We start from the raw sequence: 14,432 nt of genomic DNA on the forward strand, positions 1-14,432 counted from the left end.
TTTACCAAATTGTAACTTATTATCTTCGCATCTGGATTCTTTTCTTACTCCGTCCAATCTTTCTCTGATTACTGATACTATTTCACTCAGAAGTGTGTCATTATTACGTTTAGTGATCAAAGCGTGTCGTATTAGACCATGGTTTAGTTCACATGAAGTCTTCATTTCGTAAAAACCTAAAAAAAAATAAAAATTCAGAATGGGGGGAGAAGACTAGTTCTTTAGGGTCTGCTAGGGAAAGACCATTCGGGTTTCATTTTCGAGAACTACACGAAAACAAAAAATCTAACTCTAACAGAAATACATATTATCCTTTAAAAGACTTGATTCTCCCCACACTTAGTTAGCTGTGGTATCGAAATTGTGATTAACTTCATTGTCAACTTCCATTGGACTATCTATGTAATGTTTAACTCTGTGACCATTAACCTTAAATTCAATCCCATTTGAATTTATTAATTCTATCATTCCGTATGGGAAAACTCTTTTGACTATGAATGGTCTAGACCATCTTGATTTCAATTTTCCAGGAAATAGCTTGAATCGTGAATTGAAAAGAAGAACTCTGTCTCCTTCTTTAAATTCTTTTGAACTTCTGATTCTTTTATCATGCCATTTCTTCGTTCTTTCCTTATAGATTAACGAATTTTCGTATGCTTCATGTCTTAATTCTTCTAATTCGTTTAGTTGACTTAACCGTAGACGTCCAGCTTCATGTAAGTCGAGATTACATGTCTTCAAAGCCCAAAATGCTTTGTGTTCAATTTCTACTGGAAGATGACATGCTTTCCATAAATAAGTTTAAAAGGTGTGGTTCCAATTGGAGTTTTGTAGGCTGTTCTAAAAGCCCAGAGTGCATCCTCCAATTTAATGGACCATTCATTCGGATTTGATCCTACGGTTTTTTCTAGAATACGTTTTAAAGCTCGGTTGGTATTTTCAACTTGTCCACTTGTTTGTGGATGATATGCGGTGGAGATTTTATGAGTTACTCCATATCTTTTGAGAACTTTCTCAAGTTGATTATTACAGAAATCAGTACCCCGATCACTTATTAAAGCTTTCGGCATTCCAAACCTTGCAAAAAGACGTTTTAAAAAGTTGACTACAACTCGTGCATCGTTAGTTGGGAGAGCTTGTGCTTCAGCCCATTTAGATATATAATCAATGGCTACGAGAATATAGAGATTATTATGAGATTTTGGAAATGGACCCATAAAGTCAATACCCCAAATGTCAAATACTTCACATACTTGGATGACATTTTATGGCATTTCATCACGTTGACTTATTTTTTCGGCCCTTTGACAAGCATCACAGGATTTGCAAAGAAGGTGTGCGTCTTTGTAAATTGTAGGCCAATAGAATCCAGCATCATAAACTTTTCTTGCTGTTAGTTGAGGCCCATAGTGCCCTCCTGTTGGTCCTGTGTGACAATGGTTTAAAATTTTACTAGCTTCATCTCCGAATACACATCGACATATTATTTCATCTGGATAACTTTTAAACAGATGTGGATCTTCCCAGAAATAGTGTTTTATATCACTGAAGAATTTCTTTCGTTTTTGGTACGATAATCCTTTTTCAAGGAATCCACATACTAAATAGTTTGCATAGTCTGCAAACCATGGAATTTCATTATAATCTATCTTCAATAGATATTCATCAGGAAATTTGTCTTGTATGGCCGATTCATTTAGAACTTCTAATTCGGGATTTTCAAGACGAGAAAGATGATCAGCGGCGAGATTTTCTGCTCCTTTTTTATCTCGGATTTCAATATCGAACTTTTGTAAGAGTAAGATCCAACGAATTAATCTTGGTTTGGCATCTTGTTTCGAAAATAGGTATCTAAGAGCAGAATGGTCGGTATAGACCACCGTTTTTGCTAGAACGAGATATGAACGAAATTTGTCAAAAGCGAAGACAATAGCAAGGAGTTCTTTTTCAGTAGTTATATAATTCGTTTGTGCTCCTTGTAACGTCTTACTAGCATAATATATAGGTTGAAATCATTTTTCAATCCTTTGTCCTAAAACGGCTCCCATTGCAAAATCAATTGCATCGTACATTAGTTCAAACGGTAGATTCCAATTTGGTGTTATCATGATCGGCGCATTAGTGAGTTTCTCTTTAAGAATATTAAAATATTTGATGCATTCATCTGAAAAGATGAATGGAGCATATTTTTCTAGGAGTTTATTCATAGGAGTGGCAATTTTAGAAAAATCTTTTATGAAACGTCGGTAAAAACCGGCATGCCCTAGAAAACTCCTAACTCCTCTAACATTGGTGGGATGTGGAAGTTTAGCAATTACATCTACTTTAGCTCTATCCACTTCAATTCCTTCTTTTGAAATTTTATGTCCAAGAACGATGCCTTCTTTAACCATGAAATGGCATTTCTCCCAATTAAGAACTAGATTTGATTGTTCGCATCTAATCAGCATTCGTTCAAGATTAGCTAGACATGTTTCAAAAGTATCACCGAAGACTGAAAAGTCATCCATGAAAACTTCCATGCATTCTTCTATCATGTCGTGAAAAATCACCATCATACACCTTTGAAAGGTTGCAGGGGCGTTGCAAAGTCCAAATGGCATGCGTTTGTAAGCAAAAGTACCATAAGGGCACGTGAACGTGGTTTTCTCTTGATCTTCGGGTGCTATTGGAATTTGAAAATATCCAAAAAATCCATCAAGAAAACAATAATAACTATTTTCGGCTAATCTTTCCAACATTTGATCAATGAAAGGTAAGGGAAAGTGATCTTTTCTGGTGGCGTCATTTAATTTTCTATAATCAATACACACACGCCATCCTGTTACAGTCCTAGTAGGAATAAGCTCATTTTTTTCATTTGTAATGACAGTCATGCCACCCTTCTTAGGCACGCATTGAACTGGGCTTACCCATAGACTATCAGAAATTGGATAAATTAAACCTGCATCTAGCAGTTTAATTATTTCTTTTTTAACAACATCTTGCATATTCGGATTTAGTCTTCATTGGCGTTGCACATACGTTTTATGACCTTCTTCCATAAGGATTTTATGTGTGCAACATGAAGGACTTATTCCTTTAATATCATGAATCTTCCATGCAATGGCTGGTTTATGAGCTTTCAACACAGAAATGAGTTGTGATTTCTCATTTTCAGTAAGAGAAGACGATATTATTACAGGTAATTCAGATTCACCATGTAAATAAGCGTATTCCAAATGGTTTGGAAGTGGCTTTAATTCTAATGTCGGTGGTTCTTCTATCGATGATTTATATCGATATCTGTCTTCTTCTTTTAGCATTTGAATTTCTTCTGTTGTTGGTTCATATCCATTAGCTATTAGTGTAGCTAACATTTCAGCTTCATCAATTGGTTCATTACCTTCTCCTAAAGAACATTCTCCTTTTCCTTGTAATTCTGAAAATTCTTCTAACAATTCTGCATGTGAATCTATAGTTTGAATATAATAACATGTATCATCTGAGATTGTGGTTGTTGCATTGCTCTATCAACTGAAAAGGTAACACTCTCATCCTCTATACTTAGGGTCAGTTTCTTACCAAACACGTCTATCATTGCTTTAGCCGTGTTTAAGAATGGTCTTCCTAATATGAGAGGAACTTGAGAATCTTCTTCCATGTCCAGAACAACAAAATCTACTGGAAATACTAAAGTACCAACTTTAACTAGCATGTTCTCCATTATCCCTCTAGGATATTTTATTGATCGATCGGCTAGTTGTATGCTTATTCTTGTTGGTTTCAATTCTCCAAGGTCTAGTTTAGCGTATAGTGAATACGGCTTAAAATTTATACTAGCACCTAAGTCTGCCAATGCTTCTATTGAACTAAGACTACCCAGAAAACATGGAATTGTGAAACTTCCTGGATCAGATAATTTTTCTGGTATCTTATTCAACAGCACTGCTGAACAATTAGCATTCATAGTAACGGCCGAGAGTTCTTCCATTTTCTTTCTATTTGAGATTAGATCTTTCAGAAATTTAGCATATCTAGGCATTCCTGAAATCACATCAATGAAAGGAAGATTTACATTTATCTGTTTAAACATATCCAAGAATTTGGATTGCTCGGCTTCAAGTTTCTCTTTCTTCATTTTACTCGGGTAAGGAAGTGGTGGTTGGTATGGTTTAACATAAGGTTTATCCTTAGCTGTGTTATCTTCATTAACCTTTTCAACTACCGGTTCTTTTTCCTTATCTTGATCAGGTTGTGGTTCTTGTGGAGTAGGAATAGCTTCATCAGAAGTTACAGGTATTTCAGGTGGTTTAAGTGTTGTACCACTTCTTGTGATAATGGCTTTAGCTGTTTCATTCCGGGGGTTAGCATTTGTATCACTAGGTAAACTTCCCGGTTTTCTTTCACCTATTAACCTTGCTAGGTTACTTACTTCTTGTTCCAAGTTTTGAATAGAAGCTTGTTGATTTTTAATGCTTGAGAATTTTGTTCATTAGTTTATTTTTTAGATGTGAAAAACTGCGTTTGAGTTTCAACTAGCTTCGTCATCATATCTTCTAAATTCGGCTTTTTATCATCGGTTTGTGGTGGTTTCCTTTGAAAATTAGGTCTTTGCTGATTGTAAGTATTATTGGATACTTGTTGATTGCTAGGACCATGTTGGTTGTTGTATGGAATAGTTCGGTTATAGTTCTGGTTTTGATTGTAAATCGGTCTTGGCGGTTGATAATTATTCTGATAATTATTTCCAGGCCTTTGGTTTATGTATGAAATATTCTCTCTTTGTTCCATTGTTAATTCAATACTGAGACAATCTTTTGTCAAATGTGGTCCTCCACACTGCTCACAACTAATTCGTATTGAGTGGATATCTTTAGTCATCTTTTCCATTCGTCTCTCGACAGCATCTATCTTTGCAGAAATGGAATCTAAGTCATGGCTAGAATCGGCTCTAGCTGCTTTAGATGATCTAACGATATCTTTTTCTTGGTGCCACTCATGTGAGTGGGAAGCAGTGTTATCAATAATTTTGTAAGCATCAGTTTCGGTTTTCTTCATAATAGAACCACCAGCTGCTATATCTATGTCTTTTCTTGTAGTGATGTCGCATCCTTGGTAGAATATTTGTACTATTTGACAGGTGTCTAAACCATGTTGTGAACATCCTCTTAATAACTTTCTAAATCTAGTCCATGCCTCATATAGAGTTTCATTCGTTTTCTGTGTGAACGTAACAATTTCTCCTTGAAGTCTTACGGCTTTAGATGCCGGAAAGAATTGTTTAAGAAATTTTTCAACTTAAACGTCCCATGTATCAATCGCCCCTTCAGGTAACGATTCCAACCAATCTTTGGCTTCTCCCTTTAAAGTCCAGGGAAATAACATGAGATATATCTGTTCATCCTCAACTTCTCTTATTTTAAATAGAGTGCAGATCCTATTAAAGGTACAAAGATGTTCATTTGGATCTTCCTTCGGCGCACCACTAAATTGGCATTGATTAGTCACCATATGTAGAATTTGTCCTTTGATTTCATAATCTGGCGCATTAATGTCTGGATGAGTAATTGTGTGACCTTGGCCAGTGCGTTTAGCTCTCATTCGGTCTTCCATAGTTAAAGGTTCCAGATTTTCCATGATTGAATTTGTTGAATCCGAATCACTAGAGGATTCTGATTTAATGGTTCGTTCCTCAACAATCTCTGTTTGAATGATTGGTGGTTTCGGAGAAAAATTTAATGGTTCAAGATCTATGAATTGTCCCTGAATATTATCCGAATTCTCAATTGTGAGGTCGGGTTCAAAAAATAGATTATCGGAAATTTGAATTGGAGTACTTGGTCGACTGGATGACGATTCTAAAGGAAAATCAACGGCGGTAATATTTGCTAGATGTCTTGATCTAGTTACAGGTGGTGAACGTACAAAAGGTGGTGAACGTCTTGCTCGGTGCATTCACTGAATATCCTATTAGTTTTTAAAAGGAAAGAAAAAATTATATAAGTTATCCAATTAATAGACTTTTCTGATTTTGCCCACGTTTCGAATAGCCAAAAGATGCAGCAGAGGGGCAGGATTCGTTTGGTCTCAATATAATTGAGGACTGTTTGGCTCCAATAACCCGGTCCACGTACAAATTCAACTATTACTACGAACCAGAAAATTTTGATGTCTATCAATTTAACCACTTAAAATAAATTTTCGTAATTTTAAGAAATTTAGATAAGAAGTAGAAAAAAAATCTATGTCCTAAAACTAGAATAGCGAGAAATAAGAAAGAAAAAGAGTGCGTCGAAAAAGGTCGAAAAAGAAAAGATCGAAAAAATAAAAGGTGTCGAAAAATAAGAAATAAAAAGAGTGACTTATAAAACTTTAAAACACTCGCCTAACCCAACTTTATTACTACCACTAACTTAAAATTATAATCGCAAATTGAGATTACTAATTGGAATGATAATTGATACATAGGTAAAAGGTGTCTAAAAATATTAAAGCTTACAAGTAAAACTATATCCCAAATAGAAATAACTTAAAAAGGTACTAAAACTTAAAAAGAAGTCGCAAAATTCTAAAGCACTTTAATCTTAGTCTAAAGAAAAAAACACTTAAGGGATTTTACGGCAAAGCCTAAAAATCTATAAAAAAAAAAATAACTATGGCAAAAACTATGTTTAAAACTAAAAACTAGCGAAAAACACAAATATTACGTTAAAACAATTAAAAAGGGACAAAATATAAAAATATACTAAAAGTTGTAAAATGTACAATTTTTATAAAAATATTATTTTTATATTATTTATTTATTAAGAGTGTTAATTTTATAATTTATTTAAATTAATTAAACTAAATATACAAATTAAATAAATAAACTAAACTTAATTAATTAAAAATTAAAACCTAATTAGGGTTTTTAATTAATAATAATAATAATAATTACGTAATTAATGCGAAATTAGGGTTCTGTGTAACCCGTGTCAGACGGCTCCGCGAGTTGCGGTATTCCAGGCAAAAAACTCCGCGAGTCGCGGGGATCGAAATTTCAGATGACAGGCTGTTTCGTTTCAGTTTTTCGACGTAATTATTTTTTTTCTGTTTTTAATTTAATTAATATATTTATATAATTTAAATAAAACTTATCTTAAAAAAATCTAAAATAGAAATAAAATACTTTATAATTTTATAAATAAAAATCTTAAAACTAGATTTATATATATATATATATATATATATATATATATATATATATTTAGTTTTTTTTATGTTTTAATAAAAACAAAATATTTAAATAAAACTTTTAATTTTTTTATAAAATAAAAATAAAGAAACTTTATAAAACTTAAATATTTAACAAACTCTTAAAAATATTTATATTTTTGTTTTTCTTTTTATATTTTTGAATATTTAAAACGTATTTTTACAAAAGCGTATTTTTTTTTTATTAGCAAACTAAAAATAATTTTTTTTTTTCTATTTATTAGCATTGCGCTTTCGGCGTTTAAGTTCCCCGGCAGCGGCGCCAAAAATACTTGATGTTATGCGAGATGTATATAAAATAGCTTATATTTTACAAGGAAATACTATTAAATATGATACAATTTTACACAAGATATTTATTTATTATAGAATGGATATACTTACACCTTGCTACAACACTTATAGGCAGTGTACCTAATCGTACAGTAGTGTAGTTTTTAGTAAGTCCGGTTCGTTCCACAGGGAATCTTTTTCACAAAGCTTAATGCTATATTAGTTTAAATTTATAAAAATACAAATATATATATAAGTAATATTATTATTATAAAGGGGGGTTTTTACCGTTTAATGATCGGTTTGTCAATTTTAAAAACTTTAGTCGCAGTTAAAACCAAATGTAAAATATTAAAAATAAATAAAAGACTTAATTTAAAGCGTAAAGTAAATAACGATAATGAAATTGCGATAAATAAAAGTGCGATAATTAAAAAGTACGATAATTAAAAGTGCAATTAAATACAATAACAATAAATAAAAGTGCAATAATTAGAAGTGCAATTAAATATAAAATAAAGGAAATTAAATATGAAATAAAAGAATTATGCTTATTTAAACTTCCGTAATCATGATGTTTGACGTGTTGATTTTAGTTTTATGCCCATGGGTTAATTGTCCTTTGTCCTGGATTATTTAATATGTCCGTCTGATTTTTGTCCATAACAGTCCATCAATCATAAATATAAAGTGCGAGTGTCCTCGTCAAATTATCCTTATACCCGAAGTCAAATATTCCAACTAATTGGGGACTTAAACTGTAACAAGATTTTAATACTTTGTTTAATAATTATACCAGGATGTCGACTGAGTGTAACCCAAGGTTTTAATACTCTGTTATCAATTATGCCAAGTGTCCTTGAACATAATTTCACCCCTGTTTTAATAATTCTAGTGGCTATTAATCGATTCCCGTGTCCGGTTAAATGAACGATTATTCATACATATAAATATCCCGCCCATCGTGTCCGATTGAGTGTATATGGTTATTTATAGGGACGTCCAATTGTAAATCTTTATATTAAAATTAACAAACTATCATTTAGTTAAACAAATATAAAGCCCATTAATAGCCCATAGTCTAATTTCCACAAGTGTCGTTCTTTTGTCCAAACCCCAATTATGGTACAAAGCTCAATTACCCAATTTTAGTAATTAGCCCAACATCATGATTACTTCGTTTTAAATAAGCATAATAATAACTTAGCTACGAGACATTAAATTAAAAAGGTTGAACATAACTTACAATGATTAAAAATAGCGTAGCGTTACACGGACAGAATTTCGACTTACACCCTTACAACATTCGCTAACATACCCTTATTATTAGAATTTAAAATTAAAATTAAAATTAAAATATAAATTATATATATTTACGTATACATATATAGAGAGAGATTGAATTTTTTTTGGATATTTTTGCGATCAAACTGCGTTTGCTTTTATAGGGATTTGAGTCCAGGTGAGCTCCGCGAGTCACGGCCTTTTCCCTCTTTGAACTCCGCAAGTCGCGGAGTTCAATTTTACAGCTCACACCATTTTGGAGCCTTTCTTGCCGACGGATTATTATATAAATATAATATATATATAATTTATATAATTAATTATATATTATATTATATTTATATACATAGTTAACTTGTAATTTTTAGTCCGTTGCGTCGAGCGTTGAGAGTTGACTCTGGTCCCGGTTCCGGATTTTCGAACGTCTTTGCGAATAATTTAATATCTTGTACTTTGTGTTTTGAATCTTGTACTCTTGTAATTTCGAGACGTTTCTTATCAATAATTGGAACCTCTTTGATTGTATTTTGTACTTTTGAGCTTTTTGGTCGTTTGCGTCTTCAATTCGTCGAATCTGTCTTTTGTCTTCACCTTTTATTATTTTAAACGAATATTACTTGTAAATAGAACAATTGCAACTAAAAGCTTGTCTTTCTTGAGGAATAATGCTATGAAATATATGTTCGTTTTTAGCATTATCATACGTCAACACCTCCAACTGCTTAAAATTTCGGGACGAAATTTATTTAACGGGTAGGTACTGTAGTGACCCGAACTTTTCCATGATTATATATTAATTGAAAACTATATTTACATGATTAAATATTTCCAACATGTTAACCAATCAAACTTGTTAAGACTTGATTATTTGAAATGTGTTTCATGTAGACAATTGACCACTCAAGTTGACCGGCGATTCACGAACGTTAAAACTTGTAAAAATGACATGACGATATATATATATGGATATACATATAGTTAAAATGAGATTATGATAAGTAAGTATCTCCATAAGTATATTAACAATGAGTTATATACATAAAAATGAGACTACTAAGTTAAGAAACTCGAAACGATATATATAACGATTATCGTTATTACAACGTCTTACTAAATACATATGTATCATATTAAGATATTGTTACACTATATTTAACATGATAAAATGATAATTATATATATCATTAAGTATGTTAACAATGAACTACATATGTAAAACAAGACTACTAACTTAAGAATTTTGAAACGAGGCATATATGTAACGATTATCGTTGTAACGACATTTTAATGTATATATATCATATTAAGATATATTCATACATCATAATATCTTGATAATGTAATAATTTAACATCTCATTAGATATAATAAACAATGGGTTAACAACATTAAATGAGATCGTTAACTTAAAGGTTTCAAAACAACACTTACATGTAACGACTAACGATGACTTCACGACTCAGTTAAAATGTATATACATGTAGTGTATTTAGATGTATTAGTACACTTTTGAAAGACTTCAATACACATATCAAAGTACTTCTACTTAACAAAAATGCTTACAATTGCATTCTCATTCATTTTCATCAACAATTCTACTCGTATGCAACCGTATTCGTACTCGTACAATACCCAGCTCCTAGACGTATATACTATTTGTTTACATACATAATAATTCAGCTCTTAGCAGCCCTAGATAGTCAACAAACATGTGGAACCAATAATTAGACAACTAGCATGACTTATGAGCAAGGAAACATAAACAAGAACTCCTTTTAACCCCACTCACCTTCACCACTCACCACCTACTCCATTTCACTTCCAATTTTCTTCCCAATTCTCTCTCAAAACACACACACTCTTCCATGAACGTCTAAGTTACTATTTTTCCAGCAAAAATCATCAAATACAAGCTTTGATTATTACCTATAATCATCATAAAAACAATTACTCAAGAACACATCAAGAACACTTCCAAGTTTACAAGTTTACTTCCAAGATTCCTAATCCATTCCAAGCAATCATCTAAGATTAAGAAATCTTTGTTATTTATAGTAGTTTATCTTTCTAAATCAAGTTAATATTCATATTCAAGCTTTGATTCAATTTCTATAACTATAACTATCTTAATTCAAGTAATAATCTTACTTGAACTTGTTTTTGTGTCATGATTCTATTTCAAGAACTTCCAAGCCATCAAAGATCCTTTGAAGCTCAAGTTATTTTTTTCAACATTTCCAGTAGGTTTACCTACTAAACTTTAGGTAGTAATGATGTTCATAACATCATTCGATTCATATATATAAAACTACCTTATTCGAAGGTTTAAACTTGTAATCACTAGAACATAGTTTAGTTAATTCTAAACTTGTTCGCAAACAAAAGTTAATCCTTCTAACTTGACTTTTAAAATCAACTAAACATGTGTTCTATATCTATATGATATGCTAACTTAATGATTTAAAACCTGAAAACACGAAAAACACCATAAAACCGGATATACGCCGTCGTAGTAACACCGCAGGCTGTTTTGGGTTAGTTAATTAAAGACTATGATAAACTTTGATTTAAAAGTTGTTATTCTGGAAAAATGATTTTTCTTATGAACATGAAACTATATCCAAAAATCATGGTTAAACTCAAAGTGGAAGTATGTTTTCCAAAATGATCATCTAGACGTCGTTTTTTCGACTGAAATGACTACCTTTACAAAAACGACTTGTAACCTGTATTTTTGACTATAAGCTTATATTTTTTCTGTTTAGATTCATAAATTTAAGTTCAATATGAAACCATAGCAACTTGAATCACTCAAAACGGATTTAAAACGAAGAAGTTATGGGTAAAACAAGATTGGATATTTTTTTTGCTTGTTGTAACTACATGAAAATTAGTAACAAATCTATATTAATCATATCCTAGCTAACTCATATTGTATTATACATGTATTCTAATATATTATGTAATCTTGGGATACCATAGACACGTATACAAATGTTTTGACATATCATATCGACCCATGTATATATATTATTTGGAACAACCATAGACACTCTATATGCAGTAATGTTGGAGTTAGCTATACAGGGTTGAGGTTGATTTCAAAAATATATATATACTTTGACTTGTGATCTAGCCTGAGACGTGTATACACTGGGTAGTGGATTGATTCAAGATAATATATATCAATTTTTTTCTGTACATCTAACTGTGGACAACTAGTTGTAGGTTACTAACGAGGACATCTGACTTAATAAACTTAAAATAGTAAAACGTATTAAAAATGTTGTAAATATATTTTGAACATACTTTGATATATATGTACATATTTGTTATAGGTTCGTGAATCGACCAGTGGCCAAGTCTTACTTCCCGATGAAGTAAAAATCTGTGAAAGTGAGTTATAGTCCCACTTTTAAAATCTAATATATTTGGGATGAGAATACATGCAGCTTTATAAATGTTTTACAAAATAGACACAAGTACATGAAACTACTTTCTATGGTTGAACGATCGAAGCCGAATATGCCCCTTTTTACTTGGTAACCTAAGAATTAGTAAACCAGTCTACTAATTGACGCGAATCCTAAAGATAGATCTATTGGGCCCAACAAACCCCATCCGTTGTAGCGGATGCTTTAGTACTTCGAGTTTTTATATCATGTCCGATGGATGTCCCGGAATGATGGGGATATTCTTATATGCATCTTGTTAATGTCGGTTACCAGGTGTTCACCATATGAATGATTTTTATCTCTATGTATGGGATGTATATTGAAATATGAAATCTCGTGGTCTATTATTAAGATTTGATAAATATATAGGTTAAACCTATAACTCACCAACATTTTTGTTGAAGTTTAAAGCATGTTTATTCTCAGGTGATTATTAAGAGCTTCCCCTGTTGCATGCTAATATATGGACAAGATTTGGTATCAGCATGCTTGTATAATATTGTTTAAAACTGCATTCGAGATTTACTTTGCTGTAACATATTAATATTGTAAACCAATATGTATTGGTAGTGTGTAAGTGTGATATTTTTAGATTATCATTTCTGGATAATCTAGGCGGTGTCTTTTTAACCTTGTCGATAAAATAAAGGTTATGGTTTGTTTTAAAAACGAATGCTGTCTTTGAAAAACGTCTCATATAGAGGTCAAAACCTCGCAACGAAATCAATTAATATGGAACGTTTATAATCGATATGAACGGGACATTTCATCCCTATTGCTCCCATTGGGTGTTGTTCGAAATGCCCACAAAACCTTTGGTAATTCATCAACCCAACCTTTGCTGTCCGTACCCAATCTGGATTTGATACCAGCAACAATGTCCCTGATATTAACCCCAAGTTGGCCGTTTGCCTGAGTGTGGGCAACGGAACTAAAGCTTTGCTTGATGTTCAGTCCGTCATACCATGCACGAAACAGATCATGTGCGAATTGCTTCCCATTGTCGTTAACAATTTCATTTGGTACCCCAAAACGAAAAACTATATCCTCCCATACAAAGTTAACAATCTGCCTGCCCGTTATGCTTTTCAATGGTTTTGCCTCCACCCATTTGGTGAAAAAATCAACCGCTACAACAAGATGTCTTCCGTCCGGGAATGGACCAACTAAATCTATTGCCTACTTGTGAAAAGGTCATGCTGCTGATATAGGGATCAGTTGGTGCGACGAAGCATGAATAAGTGGCGCATGACGTTGGCAAGAAACACAACTTTTGGCAACGTCACTTGTATCGCGGTACTTCGATGGCCAATAGTAGCCCAATCGCATAATCTTCCCCACAACTGTCCGGAAGCCTAAATGCATTCCACATGTTCCTTCATGGACTTCTCTGATAACCATTTCAGCTTCTTGTGGGTCGACGCAACGCAACAAAGGACCCATAAAGGATTTCTTGTAAAGAACATTATCACGCACTGTGTACATGGGTGCTTTGATACGTATTTTCCTGGCCGCCACACTGTCAGCTCGAAGCGTACCCTCTTTTAAGTAAACAATAATAGGGCTCATCCAAGTGTCTACCTCTTCCACGGGGACTGTCATCTGTACAACATTATTATTTAAAGAACGTTAAGGAAAGTCAAGCGTTCATAGACTTGTATTTCATCAAGGAAATGTTCATAATCATGATTGTTAGTTTACAAGCCTAACGGGATTGATACATGTACCACGTCAGTAGATTTTTGTTCAAGAACTTCGATCCATACATCCTTGGTGAAATGGCTGAACGTTAAGGAAGCAAGCTTTCTAAGCACTTCGGCCTTTTTGTTCATTGACCTAGGCACTTGAGTGATTGAGAATAAGTCAAATTTGTTGGCCATATCTTCTACCAATTCCAAGTATTTATGCATTTTTAGATCCCTGGCTTCGAATACTCCATTCAGTTGATTTGCTACCAGTTAGGAGTCGACTGAAACTTTTAACGCTTTGATACCCATTTTCTCAGCAATGCGTAATCCAAAGAGTAACGCCTCATATTTGGCCTCATTGTTAGAGATGGGAAACAAGAAACGTAGAGCGTAAGTGTGCTCTTCCCCTTCGGGGTTGGTAAGTATCAATCCTGCTCCAGCCCCTTCCGAACTAGATGCACCATCTGCAAACAGTTCCCACATCGCGGCACTCGGA

The 14,432-nt window shown here is 32.9% G+C and overlaps 1 protein-coding gene and 1 non-coding gene across 2 annotated transcripts in view; one reads left to right on the top strand and one right to left on the bottom strand.

Moving 5' to 3' along the window:
• LOC139866688 (uncharacterized) overlaps positions 1–14,128 on the bottom strand; it is a 112,576-nt gene extending 98,448 nt beyond the window's left edge. Inside the window, exons 1-3 of the mRNA XM_071854983.1 lie at positions 13,976–14,128; positions 13,515–13,850; positions 13,085–13,427 (exon numbers count right to left, since the gene is read on the bottom strand). Coding sequence (XP_071711084.1) covers positions 13,085–13,427; positions 13,515–13,850; positions 13,976–14,128 — 832 coding nt within the window. The remainder of the gene's footprint in view (positions 1–13,084; positions 13,428–13,514; positions 13,851–13,975) is intronic.
• On the top strand, positions 5,129–5,235 carry LOC139869824 (small nucleolar RNA R71). The gene has a single exon (XR_011766401.1). It is a non-coding gene; the product is annotated as a small nucleolar RNA R71 (small nucleolar RNA).
• Positions 14,129–14,432: the final 304 nt, after the last annotated feature.

This window comes from Rutidosis leptorrhynchoides, chromosome 9 (genome assembly GCF_046630445.1).
Source record: "Rutidosis leptorrhynchoides isolate AG116_Rl617_1_P2 chromosome 9, CSIRO_AGI_Rlap_v1, whole genome shotgun sequence".
NCBI lineage: Eukaryota > Viridiplantae > Streptophyta > Magnoliopsida > Asterales > Asteraceae > Rutidosis > Rutidosis leptorrhynchoides.